We start from the raw sequence: 17,297 nt of genomic DNA, 5'->3' as shown, positions 1-17,297 counted from the left end.
CACACCGACCACATTTTCAATTTTGGAATACATCTTTTTTGATGTTATATGGCGAAAAAGTGCCATAAAGAGGGGACAAAAAAACATTGTGTTCCACATTGAAAGGTGGAAAAACCGTAAAGCAGGAACGTCGTAACTCAAAGGTGCACTGTACTAGTGTCGTAGTACAGTAGATGCTACTACAACATAAATAATCCATTCATGAAATGTTTATGATATAGAGATTTTACGTTCTACGAACACTAAACTACATTACATGTAAATTGCCTAATCTATTCCAAGATCTTTCCAAACTCACTCCTTTGAAGCTTGAGAATTAGACCTAACTTTTTAAATTTAATGACTATACAGTATACTATGTGGTATTATTGTTTTGTTATTAGACAAGTTTTATCCTTTTCTTTATTACTTTCGCTCAGTTTATAGTACAAGACTACAGTAATTTCACAAAACAGGATCGCAGACCTTCAGTTGACCTTCAAATAATACTAGTACTATGATACTAGTATCGTGGTACTAATATCATAGCAGTGCCGGCAAACGAGAGGCCGATCTGCTACCGATTCGACCATCCCGAAAAAGAGGCAGAGCCTGCCAGCGACGACCGTATATAACGAGCCCAGCAAGCAGAGGTTGGCAGAGCATGAGAAAGCCTCATTATAAGGAGTTTTTTGTTGCACACACATTGACTGTATTCATTTATATATTTGCACAAATATATATTGCTTTTTATACTCCAAGCGGTTTGTTTCTTTGTGGAGCAGGCAGGGGTCTCAGCTGATCCTTTACACATGCATGTATGCAATTTAATCACTTTAATGTATTAAGATGGAATATGTTAGAGTATGTCTGTAGTGGAAGTAAAGCTGATCAGCGTGTAAGAGGCTGAGATGGTAAAGCATCCGATGGTTTCTGTTTGCTGTAGAAACTGGCGCGTGACTCCGAGATTAAGGCTCTCAGAAGTAAGATAGGGGAACTGGAGAAATCCTCACAGATGAGATTTTCTGAACTTGAAGACAGTCGAGCCACGATTGAGAGACTTCAGCGTCAAGTAATAATAGCAGTAATAGTAATAATAGGATTCTTCATGATTAGGATTTCGTATATTTGTTGGGTTGGTCGCATAAAATGTAAAAGTAAGCATCATTTTACCATGCAGGCAGCCGCCTCTGCATATACACCAATGTCGTGGGGTGAGCAAACTTTCCATTTGAATTTGATTCTGTTGGATTTTCTTAAACAAGTCAGTGAATTGCTCATTGTAACTATGGGCTGTCATTTAACTTTGATTAGCCCAAAATACGTTACAGGTTTAATCACATGATGGTGTGTTGACCGATGCAATAAATATGCAATACAGACCTGTTGGTAGACATACGGCAAACCCTAAATTAGGTAGAGCTTAGCATGTTTTTGGAGATAAAACTAATATTGAAGGTATAATTATGTTTGTAATACAACACAGTTGTTGTTGCTGTGGCAAGACTGTAATAAAACCGGTTCTTTTACACCTTTTAAGGCCGGGCCACACGTATCGTGTAATTTCAACTAATCTGGGAAATTCCATTCGTACGAAATTTCTGACCTGCTACACGGAGTTTTCCCACCACAGATTCGTGCGAAAATAACTTTCAACTAGCCAATCATAACGCGGTGATAAATTGAAGCCGATTCCGTTTCAATCATTTGCTTCAGTACAAACATGCGGGTCAGATCTAAAGGTCCGGCCACACGTAACGAATTATTCGTTCAATCTGACCGAATCCACGAATTTCACAGAATTCACAGATCTATTCTGCCGAATATCATAGATTCGTCTAAGCTGTGCATGCACACCGAATTCGTTACCGAAACGCGTTTAATTGGCTAACCAATTTTTTTAGCAAGCACGATTCTATTAGCTTTGACAAGTGATATTGAATTGATAGGAATTGCGACTAGAAACTCACAAAACGTTATCTTTTTTAGATCTGACCAAACATGCGCCAAAGAAAACGACCTTCAACTAACCTTTTCAACCGACCAATCAAACAGCGTTACGTAGGAATTTCTTACGTTTCGTCCAATTCAGGATTCGTTCATCGTGTGCAACCAACGATGGACGAATTCGTTTAAATGTCAATTCGTACGAATCGTTTCGTCCAAATTTCGCCGATTTCGTGAGAATTTTGTCTCGTGTGGCCTTACCTTTAGTCTGAAGTACAAGCACATGTTTTGACATGCTGACTCATTTTCTTTGTCTTTAGACAGCACATAATCATGTTTAGTTGGATTGTCACTAATTAGGACAGCCCTCGTTAACAACTTATGCTTTGTCTCTGTGGTGTATCCAATCTCTATCAGAATCTATTTTATCTTTTGCTCCAAGAGAGAAGGTGGGTTATAATTCAAACATTATGGTCTTTCTCCAGATACTGAGTCTGAGGAAGGAGGTCATCTCGAAATCATCTGAGAAGGATGACTACGTAGAGAACTTGCAGCAGCAGCTTGCTCACTGGCAGCAGCAGGTGACCAGCGTGAGGATTTACTTGCTTTTCTCCATTTCAACTCAATCCATTTTAAACTGTGATAGGCTTATAAAAAGTTTGAGGATAAAATATTAATTTCATTGATAAGAACCAAAAGTGCTTTGAAACGTTGAAAAGTAACTGAGAAAAAGAAAATACCGTAAAACCTCTAATTGAATGCCGCCTCTATTTGACCGTCACTATGATAGAAAGGTTGAAAAACAGAGCACCACCCTCTATTTGAACGCCGCCTCCATTTGAACCCCACACCATTTGAACGCCACATTGACAATCTTTGATCTTTATGAACCCATAATATCAAGGGATCAGTAGAACTTCCACAAAATCATATTAATAATTAATTAGTATGGTTCGTTTATGTCACTTTTTTATGAATATATATTTGTAGCATTTGATAGATAGATTATCATTATATAACTTATAAATTTGCAGATTTATAGCATACCCTAGGACACTTATATTTCGCTAGTATTTAGTTTCGTGAGTAGCATACAGAGTAAAATTTTGCTGCAACTTAATTTCGCAACTCTGATGAGTGCGAAAATATAATGATGTGAAAATAAAGGCAGTGGAACGAACATAATTATATATCTCAGGTTCGGTTCGCCAGTAAGAAAAAAATTTCACTTTGGGACTAGTTTGTAATTGTGAACCGCAAGTAGAATTGTATGGCCGAGATCGATAATGCAATTTGATCGCTTGCTGCCATTTGTTTCTTGGACTACGGTAGCATGGAATTTAATTACGCTGAAAATTTTAACGTTTTTGTCACAATTTAGCGTGTTTTTCATATTAACGTATTTTTATTTTAACGATCAACGGTGTTGTGTATATTAATTTTAACGTTTTCCCAAACACTCAACTGCTGCTAATAATTGCTGAACATCTTTATTACAGTAATTACAAGTTGTATACAAATACATACATCATACAGCTGCTAGTAATACTACAGCTACAGATACTAGCACAGTGTGTACCTAGTTATTATAACTTCTTCTTTTCCTTTTTATTAGTGTTATTTATCAGAGCTAACTCTTTCTCCATTGCCTCATCTTCTGAATCATTACAAGTTATTGAAGAGGTGTCAGTGGTGAATCCAAACCTTTCCAGAGCCATGCTGTTAGTGTAGTACTGTGAGTGTCAGTGTGTCTTATTTTTTTCAACACGGTGTTCATTGCATTGGTTGATGTCCCCAACAAACATTAACGCTACTAATGCGTGTGCATTGACATCAAGTTCCTATAATTATAAATCATTATTAATGGGAAGATAATCATAATTAATTGCAAAATAATAACGTAATAACCTTTGACAGTCAAATTATTTTGTTGGTTTATATTTTAACGATGCTATAGTGGTCGATAAAAACGTCGTTAAATGTCGTTATAAAATTCCATTCTACAGTATCAATGAACAAAGCTATTTAATTCCGCGTTTTCGCTCATTCGTTATGATAGTTTAGTTTCGCTGATGAAATTTTCGCGAGAGGATGACTCCGCGAAAATGCAAAGGTTAGATGAGGCGAATACATAAGTGTCCTAGGGTATTGTTTGATGGCATCATCGCAGTAATTTGATCTTACAATTGATCGACGCTCAGAACTCCTCTTCTTTTGCACATTAAAAGTTAGTTTTGGCTGTAAACTGTAGCAAACATATCGATGAGTGCAATGAGCTTTTATGCAACATTGGTAAATATACAGTCAAACATGGATAACTCAAACTTCCTGAGACCGAGCAAAAGTGTTCGAGTTATCGGAGCATTCAAGTTATCAGAACACTGTTACAAATCCATGTATTTATTAGTAGATACATGTACATATACAAACTATATATAAATCAAAAGCATAAATTGCTTGTTTCAAATTAATTGCTTCTAGTGTGAAGTTTAAAAAAGTTTTGCCTGAAAGTATAGAGATTTTTCTATCACTTGAATTTATTTGTTGTTTTAGGTGATGTTATTGCCAGGACGTTTTCAGATTAAAATTGGCAAAACTTGATCGCTGTTTAAATGCTCAGAAGAAGACATCTTTTTCTTTTGAGCGTTTAAACCAAGATCAATTTTGCGGATTTTTCTTCAAGTTTATCCAAAGGTTAGCTCGCTTTTCCTTGCCTTCGGAGGACCATTGCTAAGCAGATGTTTGGTAAAATTAGATTTTTTGCAAACCTTTAGAAAATTTGTTGACGAAATATTTTGCCGGTGATGGCAATAATGACGCCTATGAACTACTAAAAGTGGAGGTTTATCTTTATGGTTTGGAATAAAGTGATATACTAAAGCGATAACAACCGTCTCGGTAGCCGTTGGGCAAAAGACTGTTCCAGTTAATGAAGTTAAGGTCGAGTTATCTAAAGCAACTTATCATTGCGTGGGAACGGACCAAACAAATCCATTCAAGTTAACCATGTGTTCGAGCTATCCGAGGGCGAGTTATCCGAGTTTTACTGTAGATATAAAATAAAAATATGTCTTCAAATTTAGAATGAAATAAAAATTGAAAGCTCGAACAAATTGCGAAGCAGGATACAGGCTAGAATATCATCGCAGGTTAATTGCAATCAATAGATATCAACTGGTATAGATATTTCTCTGTTTCTCAATGCATATTTAATAAGAGATCTTTGACAAGTTGGAGGTAAGTTAGCAGATTTATTGCATCCAAAAGGTCTAATATCGCTTCACCTGGAAAAGAGGGCAAAGTATAGGCAGCATTCCCGTAAAAGGGCTGTTTATCTTCCCGAAATTCTGATGAGCCATTTGAAAAATACAATGCCAGCCTCTATTTGAACGCCACCTCTAATTGACCGCCACTATAGAGGAGGGTTGAAAAATTGAATGACACGGCATTCAATTAGAGGTTTCACGGTATTCCTGCTTCAGAACTATTGCGAGCATCTTATGAACTTTCTATTTTATATGCACACATCGGCAGGTACAGAAGCAAAAAGAAGCACACAAATCCCGTCTTGCCGACCTTCAAGAGAAATATTCAAAGTCTCAGGAAGTTATTGTAAAGATCGAGTCTCAACTAGAGACTAAAGAAAAAGGCTTCAACGAGCTCAGGGTGGTATGTCCCCTCCTCTTACATACATAGTTGTACTGCCAAGGCTAACTTTTGATATTTCTCTGCATGGTGCTGTGTACACTCATATACAGTATTTACTTGTGTAGACTATATACAAGTTAGTGGTTACATATGATAAAAACATAGTAAATGAATTTAGGAGCTATCAAAACATGAAACTAGTTGCTCGGGGTTAGAGGCAGCTGGCTGAATGCTGCCTCACCATCAACTAGACATTCCATTACCAGAGCGCTTTACTTTTGTGAATTCATCTTTATGCTACACTTCCTTCAGCACTACATCCATAGGCTACACTTCCTTCAGCACAATATCCATAGGCTACACTTCCTTCAACACTACATTCATAGGCTACACCTCCTTCAGCAGTATATCCATAGGCTACACTTCCTTCAGCAGTACATCCATAGGCTACACTTCCTTCAACAATATATTCATAGGCTACACTTCCTTCAGCAGTATATCCATAGGCTACACTTCCTTCAACACTACATCCATAGGCTACACTTCCTTCAACACTACATTCATAGGCTACACTTCCTTCAGCAGTATATCCATAGGCTACACTTCCTTCAGCACTATATCCATAGGCTACACTTCCTTCAGCAGTATATCAATAGGCTACACTTCCTTCAGCAGTACATCCATAGGCTACACTTCCTTCAACAGTATATTCATAGGCTACACTTCCTTCAGCACTATATCCATAGGCTACACTTCCTTCAGCACTAGATCCATAGGCTACACTTCCTTCAGCACTATATCCATAGGCTACACTTCCTTCAGCAGTATATCAATAGGCTACACTTCCTTCAGCAGTACATCCATAGGCTACACTTCCTTCAACAGTATATTCATAGGCTACACTTCCTTCAGCACTATATCCATAGGCTACACTTCCTTCAACAGTATATTCATAGGCTACACTTCCTTCAGCACTATATCCATAGGCTACACTTCCTTCAACACAATATCCATAGGTTACACTACCTTCAGCACAATATCCATAGGCTACACTTCTTTCAGCAGTATATCCATGGGCTACACTTCCTTCAACAGTATATTCATAGGCTACACTTCCTTCAGCACAATATCCATAGGCTACACTTCCTTCAGCACAATATCCATAGGCTACACTTCCTTCAACAGTCTATCCACCAGATTGTGACATAATAAAACTGCACAGCATCATTGTAGTCCAGTACGCAGTCATTTTGCAATGCATTGCCACTTCCCAATGTGCTGTAAAAATTTACTGCTGCTGCAAATGCGCATCTACTGCCAATTGCCCACTACGATTTACTGTGTATTTGCTGTCCTGATACATTACTTGAAACTCAGCAGTTGATGCATACTGCGAATATTGGTGCAGTAGGTAATACTGCTATTGCACCAATAATGCTTACTGCACATTAGAAAATAGTTGTGCTGCATGTATAATACTGTGTATTGCGCATTAGTAAAAATACGCAATACAATTATACTGCATGGCTATGACATGCTTACTACTGCTACCACACTGTTAATGCTACTACAGCAGGGTATCCACTATTGATTGATACTTGAACCAACATACACATGGTTATGCAGGGAGACTTAAACAATGCATCTATATATTTTCTTCAAAGTTTGTGTGTCTGTCCAGCTATAGCTATTAAAATCTTAGAATTAAAATTCCGCAGATTAAAATTCTCGAAATTAAAATTTGGCAATTTGTGTACATATATGTATTAAGAGATATACATTGCTCACCATGACGAATTCAGCGTTATCCGTTATGGTAAAAACCGATATGCAAACGGATAAATAATAAAATTTTAGTTAAAAGTTTGTAGTTCACTAAAATACTAAAACTTCCTTCAAGTATGTGTTTAATAAGCTAAATTCATATAAGTTAGATTCAACGTTTATGTTACACAAAGTTGTCTCGAAGGTAAGAACCCTGCGCGTAGTACATTGTAATGTTATATTATCTCACAAATCATAACCACAAATTGCACTAAAGTCATTGTAGGTATCTATGGTTGCTAAGGTCAACATATTGTTTGGTTACTATTTTTAATGATGATGATTTTTACAGAGAGGTGATTGCATTAGATAATTACTATGAGTTTCTATACCACTCTATATACCTCTATAGCCTACGAGATTGTCACATGCCAACACTGCCATGTGAAAATTGGCATTCCAATTTTTACATGCCAACACTGAAACGAACTTCATTCATATAATTGTATACCAAATAATTTTTCATTGTAATCGTAGGGAAACAGATTATATTTAGCCATTACTTGCTAATGATTTCACATTTACATTTAAACACCTCTACAATTTTATTTTTCCTCTTAATTTATTTCAATTACACGAAACACTTTTCTCATGATATGTAGTTTAAAGTTAGAATGGCAAATGTTGTTTATATGTTAAATACAGATCAATTTTCTGTCCAAAGACTTTTGTATGACCTTGGCAATGCCGGGTAGTACAGCTAGTCTATATTTATATTTCTCAAAGTTTGTGTGTCTGTGTGTCTGTCTAGTTATAGCTATTAAATTTTCGAATTAAAAGCTCGCTGTTTTTGAACTCACAGTGATTACAAGCGCAACCCTCCAATCTACACGCCTAACCACTGAGCTATACAGACCTTACAAATGTGTTGCACTTATCATAGTGTATACCCGTACGCACACGCATACGTTGCAAAAATGTGTTGCCAAATGTGCACTTTTGATTATTGACTAATATTACTTTTTGCATTTGTTATTTTTTGACATTGTCGAAAAACTCAATTTTGCTACCATTACTTATTTGTTTAATTTGTAGTTTTTAAATGTGCCGTTTCAATTTTAAATATAAGTTACACTTCTATTTCCAGGTTTTCTTAAGGTTTGATTGCTAAATCGGTAAAGGTAAATATTTTATTGATAATATAGATAATTTTATTATCTCGAGTAGGAATAGTCTCTACATTCTCTCTCCATTCGGTATGACAAAGACAGTCCGATATCTCATTTTTACATATGTGCCAGTATCGAGAGGTGCCAGCATCGTCGTATTCAAAGTTGTGATGGATAGTTTCTACTACTGGAACAGTAACCTTTTTCATACACAAACTTATTGTTATTATTTATTCAACATATTCAGGATTTTTATTTTGTTTTTTCAGTTTGTATTAGTTGTATCATTACCGAATCAACTTTTATGGTAATCATACCAAAACAGACTCAATTTATGCTATTACTTGTTAATTGTTTCACATTTACATTTAAACATTTTTATAGTTGTTTCTTAATTTATTTGACCTGCATAAAACATTTTCCTCATGATATGAAGTTTGAAAGTTAAAGTTGTTTGACAAAGTTTGAAAACCTTTAAAGTTGTTTTTTCTCTTTATTTAAATTTGTACAAACCACTTTTCTCACGATATGAAGTTTGAATGTTAGAATGGTAACTGTTGTTATATGTTGAATAAACATAAAATTTTTGTGCAGACTTTTATTACCCGGACATTCAGCTAGCACACCTATATTTACGGATTAACAAATAATAACTTAAACAAACATACACTTGAGATGATTTTAACCCAACTTTGATTTGGCTGTTTCAATTGTGCCCAAAGTTTGAGCACTTTTTGATATCTAGCTTTTTCTGAAATATCTTTTGAACTTGGTTAACATGAGATATTTCAAGGTCACTTGCTATGTTTACCCTCAGGAGCTAGAATCAGCCTCTAGTGAGAAGCATGCTGCCAACTCAGAGCTCTCAAGGCTAGCTCAGACATCAAATGCTAGGATGGTGCAGTTAGAGTCAACTTTATCTGCTAGCCGAGCTGAATGCGAATCGCTCAACAGACAGCTGGCTGAAGAAAAAGCAGGCTATGATCGGCAGCTCAATGAAAAGGATAAATTTGTTAGTATTCTTATTCTTTTCATGTTTGCATAAGGCAGACAACTCCTCTCTGTTACCGAAAGAGTGTAAACACGACAAACTTTCGAATGCTCATCCAAAAAGAGTTTGCAGAATAATGTAGATTGTTTGGTTGTTCCAGTTGGTGCTAATATTTTACCTTTTTGTATTTATACATTAACTGGGTTGTCTGCAAGTATTTCACACAAGGGCCTGTTCAATAATGTCATAGCTCAATGACCTATATAAGTATATATAAGACCTATATAACAACTGGCCAAGTGAAACTGTTACACTAGTAATAAAGAAGCCACAAACTTAGTGTTTTAGTATGTAAATATGGGCCCCCCCCCCTCTCACTCCTGCTTGCTTCTATTACATTTAGTAACAAGCCTTAAGAAAAACTAGGTTTGTTAGCATCTTGGCATCTAAACCTCAGCAACCTTTTTTGGCCTCAGCTATGTTTCTTAGTAACGCAAACAAAAAAGTTTAACAATATTTAGTTCTCTCAACTTGTATCTACTTCGGTTGGTCTTAGATTATCCAGTGGGAGCTGAGCTGTTGATATCTGAGCAATATTTTCTGCGGCAAACCTTCAGAAATAATTTTGAAAAGCACACAAAGTTTTTTCACTTGACAAATAAAGTTGATATCCTCCAATAGTTTTTAAATAGCAAAATCTATCTAAGATTTAAAATTAGCTAAAAGGTGTTATTTTTGATGAAATCGCTAGCAGAAGTGTGAGACGTGTTGAAAACATGGAGAAAGCTGCCAGGGCAGTTAAAGCCAGTTATCGTATTGTTATAATGTGGAGTTTCCACCAGGTGGTTTATTGTATGAATGTTGACAGATATAATTTAAGGCGACTGCCTAGCCAGGCTGCTGGATCAGTACTCTGATGAGTCATAATAATAACATGCACGCACGCACACACACACACACGTATGAATCTCATTTCGAGTATCCTACTCTTCTTTTCCAACAGATCAAAGAGTATCAGAACAGGCTAAAAGCTTCCCAAAACAACCTAAAAGATACAGAAATGGAATGTTCTAGACTTCAGAATAACTTGCAGTTGAACAAGCAAACTGAGGCAGAGAATGCTGGAAAGGTGCGACAACTTGAAGAAGAGCATGTTGTTCTTAGTTCCCAGGTGAGTCACATTGATCGTCTTTCACGTCTGGTTGGACTTCTGTTAGCTCATGCTCTGTGTTAGTAGAGTGCTAGTTCGCTAAGACCTGGTTCAGACCGATTTTATATGCATACTGTGCTGCGTTCTGCCATGTAAACTTGTACAGGTGTGCGATTGATGTGAACTAAATAGCTATGAAGTCGCAAGCTGCCGTAACTCAATTGTGCGTCCTCTCCACCAGAGCATCGTCCTGTGCAATTGTGCGTGGTCGTGGGATCGCTAGGCTATGATTGATGGGAATCGAGTGCGAAATCATAATTTCAAGCTCATGGTGGAGAGGGCGCATTGGAGAGGGCGGTTTTGTCCCTCCACAGCAAAAGAGATGAGTCAAGGACTTTGTTCGTTTACTAACAGAGTAAGGTATTCGTTTTTGTGTGTTTGTCATAGTTATTATATCTGAATAAATATTGAGGATTTTTTAACTGTTGATGAAATATAATATATGGAAGAGATATCTACCAAATACTCATCACATGAAAGTGGGATCATCATTCTATTTCATTACATACACGTCACACTCTGTACGTCATATCAACACATGTGAGTATTTAAGATTTTCAGCCTGTTGCATAATGCTTGAGAGGCAGAAGCATGTTTCATATTACTGCAATAAAGATTGATCATCATGGAAAAGATACGGAAATATCAATTTTTATACGACACAATTATTAAACCATATTGTTTAACGATTGTGTTAATTAAGTGTTTAATGTATTAAATGCGTACTCGCTGCCTGTTTCCTTTTATGTAATCTTTTTAACAAAAGGGAAGCAGTAATTCATCTTATTTGTCCTAAAGATGCTAAGCGGCATCTTAAATGTATTCAAATGGCAGAAGACGCTTGCAATGATCTCGCTTGATTTCTTGAAACTGTACAAAATGCAATTTGTGCGAAGTTGTGCTCGCTTTGTGAATTGCGGTATCGCAAATAATCAGGGACAAAACTGCTCATGTGAATTGAAACGCATGATTGGTTATGCCAAAATATTGGTTTGCACAAGGCTTAAAAATTTACACACAATATCTGTGTGTAATTTTTTGAAAGTTATGACTAGATTATCCTTCGTATACTAACATATATTGTTTGCTCAGTCTGAGGGAGAAACTATAATAGCATTCAATCTGCTGCTACGGTGTGAGAATAATTTTAACAGTTGTTGGCTCTTTGTAAGCAATTTACAAAATCTCCCTTTATTGCTGTTTTATTCAGATTCCCTCACTACATTCCTAAATATGTTTAACTTTTAGTAATTGTTACTCGCTGATGTATTGTCAATCTTCCCTCACAAATATAAATGTCTTCTCACATGCCCATATATATATAGGGTTGAATCTGAGAGTTGAATCTATGATTTCTTATGTAATTTGATATATCTAACCTTTAGTTCTCTATGTCTGAAGATATGTTATGCATTCTCAAGTCATGGGATCTGTGTGCTCAAGTCATTCGAGCTGATTGTTAAGGTTATTGGAACTCAGGTCGTTGAAGCTGTGTGTTCAGGTCGTTGAAGCTGTGTGTTCAGGTCGTTGAAGCTGTGTGTTCAGGTCATTGAAGCTGTGTGTTCAGGTCATTGGAGCTGTGTGTTCAGGTCGTTGAAGCTGTGTGTTTATGACTTGAGAATGGGTACGTGCATCTATTGGTCGATTTGAATATTGACCGCTGTTAAATTACGTATCAACGTTTTCAACATAAATACTGGTACGTAGAGATGATTAGTTAAGTTAAAATATTGTCAAACACCAACATTGACGAATCAGAGAAAGGGAATGAGCATTATGACCGTGAATAGGTTTACAGTTCACTAGGTTATAGTCATGCATGTTACATCTGTTTTATATCATTTTTTTCATAGCCTTTTTCTCATATCCATTTTTGCTATTTCATTCTTTGATTTGCTAATACTTCGGTATGTAAATCTGTTTATTTAGATTATATTCACAGAAATGATATTTAACAGTATATACAAGATGCTGTTAAATTAGATTATTCGCTCTCATAATCCAGGTTCACAACATGGAACATACACTAAAGCGGGTCGGTACCTCTCACAAACAGGAAATCAGCATGCTAAATGATAAACTGAGGCTTGCTTTGGAAAACTTAGAAGAATCAAAGATACACATAGAATCACTAAGCAGCCAGGTAGGTCAGACACGTTGTGTAGTTTATAGAGTCATCTTCTCTTACTAGGTTAGTCAGACATGTTGTATAGTTTATAGAGTCATCTTCTCTTACCAGGTTAGTCAGACGTGTTGCATAGTTTATAGTCAATAGTACCAGCAGCAGATCAGCACTTTTGTTATTGCAGATTGATGACCTGCTCAAAGATAAGGCAGCACTTCTTGCTGAAGTCACTTCTTTAGAATCCAAGGTGTCTCACAGCAACTTGGCGGAAAAGTCCTGGCATGAGAGGTTTACGGAACTTGATGGTAAATTGAAGCACACTCAGGATGCTCTGCATCACAAGGAGGAAGAAGGTGAGATTGTTATATGGCGAAGGAATTAACATACTGTAGACTGTTAGGCATATTTTAGCTTATCTTTTTTCAAGTCTTCATGTACATTTGGAGATAAACCTTGAATTTCAGATTTCTGACTTTTTTGCTGGTAACTTGCTTTTAACATTTCCTCTCCGCTTCCTGTCGAATATTTCTAGTAGAATGCAGAAGTCACTCGTGAAGACACCACCTGTAATTGCTATGCAAGTGTCAAATATGTTAATATTTCACAAACTTGTCAGGGAAGAAGTCTATCGAGTCTATCAGTTCCAAGTCAACAAGCTTCAATATAGAAGACTAGGAGTTAGTAGATGATTCTACAAGTATTTCACTATCTTGGTATTTTCTGTTTGAATGGTTGTGTTAATAGTGTACATAGAATCTACCACAAAGACAATTCCTGTATGTCCCCGCATATAAGCCAATCTTATAAAAACAGCTCAGAAATCAGGATATTTATAACAATTTGCATATAAGCCGAACCTATCAATCGTAACACGACAAATGTACCTATCAAAGCAAAAGATTGCTGAGGTATAGCGGATTTTGTAGGCTCCATACAAAACGTTTCTGATTGGTGAGTGATTGGATAATTAGCTTATCGTGTTTGCCAGTTACGCTGACCTTAGTTTCGCTTTACAAAAACAATTGTTATAGCAATTTCTTCTTCGTGATGATCAGATGCATTACAGCTACAGAGGTTTCACAAATTGTAGATCAATGGACTTCTCATGATTATTTGTTAAGAGTATTTATATTTAACAGTAATAATAATGCCATAAGCCATAATAATTGTAGTAACGCATCTGACTTGGAACATGCTTAATTTGTCAACCACGGTAGCGTGAAGGGGACAAAAAGTGACTGAACTCATTCAGCAACACATTTGTGTCCCTATCTATGGCATCAGATGATCCTCATCAAATTTTATACTAATAAATTTAGTCAAATGTTATGACAACTTGTATGCGCCAATGTTGAATATTTGGTTCTACCGAATATTTAATTGCCTCAGTAAAAACCTTATTTGGCATCAAAAAAGTTAATAATAGTGGTGTAGTAACCATAATTGCCATGTTACGCCTCTACTGATTTTAGGTTAAAAGAAGCGGTGTAAGACATACACTTCTAACATTTGTTTTTAACTGTATCAGCGCACTTGCGACCCATCATGTGTATGACCAACCAACCATAGACTGCTATTGCCATTATAGGGCGCTGTTATTAAACAAGAGCTGCTTCGTGTGGGTGCGCAGGCTCTCACCATGAGAACAAAGGCTATACAACACTAGGCTAAATGTTTTGATTCCGTTGCATTGTTTTTCAATGAATCTTTGCATGCGGCTTTTCAAGTGCAAACCATCGCTACTGTATTAGAAAAACTGTGAAGCAAAGGCTACCAGCCACATGCTTGGCATGGTTGAGTTGTAGTCGCTAAAATTAAGTTAGCATAATGTCATTTTAATTTGCTTTTAGAGTTACGCGCATATAAACCGGCCTTTAATTTGGTTACTTTTGTGTTCTAGAATCGGCTTATATGCAGAGATATACGATACATTGTTTGTTGCCAAAATATGGTTTTTTTGTTTTCATTTGGCAAAAAAGTAGCAATTTAGTTAATGGCTTCACACTAGTTGCATTGTGTAAAAGTGTTTTGGAAGAAGAGAGAGAAATAGTATTTTAACGGAGTCGATTCTTAGTGTAATGACAATTGTTGTTGTGTTTGGGGATAGCTTTTGGTTTCAACCTTTCAACCACGTTTTGTAAAAGAACTATCGCCGACCGACTGCAAGGTGATATGATGTACAGAAGCTTGGAAATCTATTCTGCATTTTCTTGGAAATTCTTAACAGTAATAACATCCTTAGGCTATTGCATCATGTGTGCTACAATACAACTACAGAATGACTCACACAACAGACTATGGGAGGCTATCAGGAGAAAAATCTGGTTCTAATTTTCAAATAGTATTCTCCAACATTGCCAATATTGTGAAAGCTACCTGCTGCTTATAGCTCATGATATTATCTATATTATTTGCAGTAGTAGAGGGAGTACTGGTTGTACTATTACTTCTAGGAATAACAGTAGCAATGGTAGTAACAATAGTAATAATGATAATACCAGTAACTTCGGTAGAACTAGTAATAACGGTAGTACTAGTAATAACGGTAGTACTATTAATAACAATAGTAATATTGACCTTGCTCTTTTTATAGTCATTGAGATGGAAGAAAGACTTCAAAAAATGGAGTTAGATTTGCAACACAACCTGCTACTCAATACACAGTTTGAAGGCGAGTTCAGGAGAGCTCAAAATGATCTTAAATCTGCAATGGGACAATGCGAGGAACTGCAGGTACTCAGACTAACATTCTGTAGTTGACGGTTTACTCGACATTTTACCATCCATTGCGCTGTTCATTTTTTTACTGTTTTAGTAGATTCAGCGCTATTTAAAGAAATACAGCGCCAAACTTTCTACATGTGAGTTAGAGGAGGGACTATGAGACAGAAATATAGATAGTACTTAACCGATAACTATTGCCATTGTTCTCTGCTGAAAACTGCAATAGCGGTGTGGATTTTTTAAATACTTTGTTGTATTTATTGTGCTCTTTTTACAAAATTTTACTTCAAGCGTTATAGGTTTTTAAAAGTCCACAAATCTTTTTTTCGAGATTTCTCCTAGAACTGTCTCGTCTTTGATGCTACATCCACGACATTATGTTTGCACATTTCATGATGTACATGTACATACAATAGTTTATATAACTTTATGTAGCCCAGAGTTAAAACTGAGCTATTTTGGAACATTCCAAATATTAGTTTTTTAGTAATCTAACATAAACTGTTTAATACGCTAAGCAAACTCATCATTTTTATGCTTTGCTGACACTCAGAGATTTAGAAAAATTGGCAATATTGCAATATTACTGCTAAAGTAATCTCTGATTTTTTACAAATGCATGACAAGAGTTGTAGTAGTATCAGTGTTCATGTACTAATATTAGTGTTCATTTACTAATATTAGTGTTCATGTACTCCTACAAGATAAATGGAGACAGTTTGCTCTATTTTAAGGTTATGTATCAACATAGTCAGTATTTTTGTGTTTTGTTTGATTACTTGAAGCTAAATACAAAGTTTGTTTGTATGTTATGTTTGGTGTCATATAGGAAGCATTGACACGCTCTCGACGAGATAAAACTGTGCAAGAGACTCGACTAAGAGAAGCCGAACGATCTTTAAGGAGAGCCCAGGAAGAGCTACATGTTAAGACAACTGAGGTACAATGTATGGCTATTATTTTGTCGCATCGAGCTCATTGGAACTTTATCATCAACACAATTGGTTGCCATCGTTGTGGGTTCATCAACAATGTTGATACGTGATGATGGTTATGGCTGCTCTACTAGCGCTGTAACCAGCTGTAACCAATTCAATTACGTTTATTAATAAACTGCAGGTAGATGAGTTGGAAGTGCAAGTGAGCAGTCAAGAAAAACAACTTGTAAGTCGTGCTCAGCAGGTCTCCAAGCTGGATGTCACTATAAATAGCTATAAACATGACATGGAGTCACAACTGCAGGACATGACAGAAGAGTTACGGAGAAGTAAAGAGGATTGTAATGGACAGAAAGAGCAAGTAAGAAGAATAGTTGTTAGTGATAGTTAGTGCTCGTCTGGACTATCCATTTTACATATTCTATATGATGATGTACATAATAACATATTCTATATGATGATGTACATAATAACATATTCTATATGATGATGTACATAATAACATATTCTATATGATGATGTACATAATAAGGTATTTTGTAAAAGAAAGTTTAATATCAGCTAATAGCAGTGAGTATACAGTAAAACCTCTTAATATGTATACCTCCTATAATGTACAGTAGACACTCCTATAATGTACAGTAGACACTCCTATAATGTACAGTAGACACTCCTATAATGTACAGTAGACATTCCTATAATGTACAGTAAACACTCCTATAATGTACAGTAAACACTCCTATAATGTACAGTAGACACTCCTATAATGTACAGTAGACACTCCTATAATGTACAGTAGACA

General features: G+C 36.1%; 1 protein-coding gene across 3 annotated transcripts in view; it reads left to right on the top strand.

The window, feature by feature from the left end:
* The window catches only part of LOC137404694 (coiled-coil domain-containing protein 18-like), a 69,270-nt gene that overhangs the window by 35,435 nt on the left and 16,538 nt on the right, over window positions 1–17,297 (top strand). For 2 of the 3 annotated variants that reach the window (XM_068090925.1, XM_068090923.1), the window contains exons 13-22: window positions 926–1,051; window positions 2,412–2,516; window positions 5,461–5,595; window positions 9,325–9,519; window positions 10,502–10,669; window positions 12,714–12,851; window positions 13,018–13,186; window positions 15,427–15,566; window positions 16,387–16,497; window positions 16,677–16,856. In XM_068090925.1, the coding sequence (XP_067947026.1) occupies window positions 926–1,051; window positions 2,412–2,516; window positions 5,461–5,595; window positions 9,325–9,519; window positions 10,502–10,669; window positions 12,714–12,851; window positions 13,018–13,186; window positions 15,427–15,566; window positions 16,387–16,497; window positions 16,677–16,856 (1,467 nt within the window). The remainder of the gene's footprint in view (window positions 1–925; window positions 1,052–2,411; window positions 2,517–5,460; window positions 5,596–9,324; window positions 9,520–10,501; window positions 10,670–12,713; window positions 12,852–13,017; window positions 13,187–15,426; window positions 15,567–16,386; window positions 16,498–16,676; window positions 16,857–17,297) is intronic. The other variant, XM_068090924.1, reaches the window with a different exon arrangement.

This window comes from Watersipora subatra, chromosome 9 (genome assembly GCF_963576615.1).
Source record: "Watersipora subatra chromosome 9, tzWatSuba1.1, whole genome shotgun sequence".
NCBI classification, from domain to species: Eukaryota; Metazoa; Bryozoa; class Gymnolaemata; order Cheilostomatida; family Watersiporidae; genus Watersipora; species Watersipora subatra.
The sequence above is the reverse complement of the archived record's forward strand: the minus strand, read 5'-3'. Positions and strand labels throughout refer to the sequence as shown.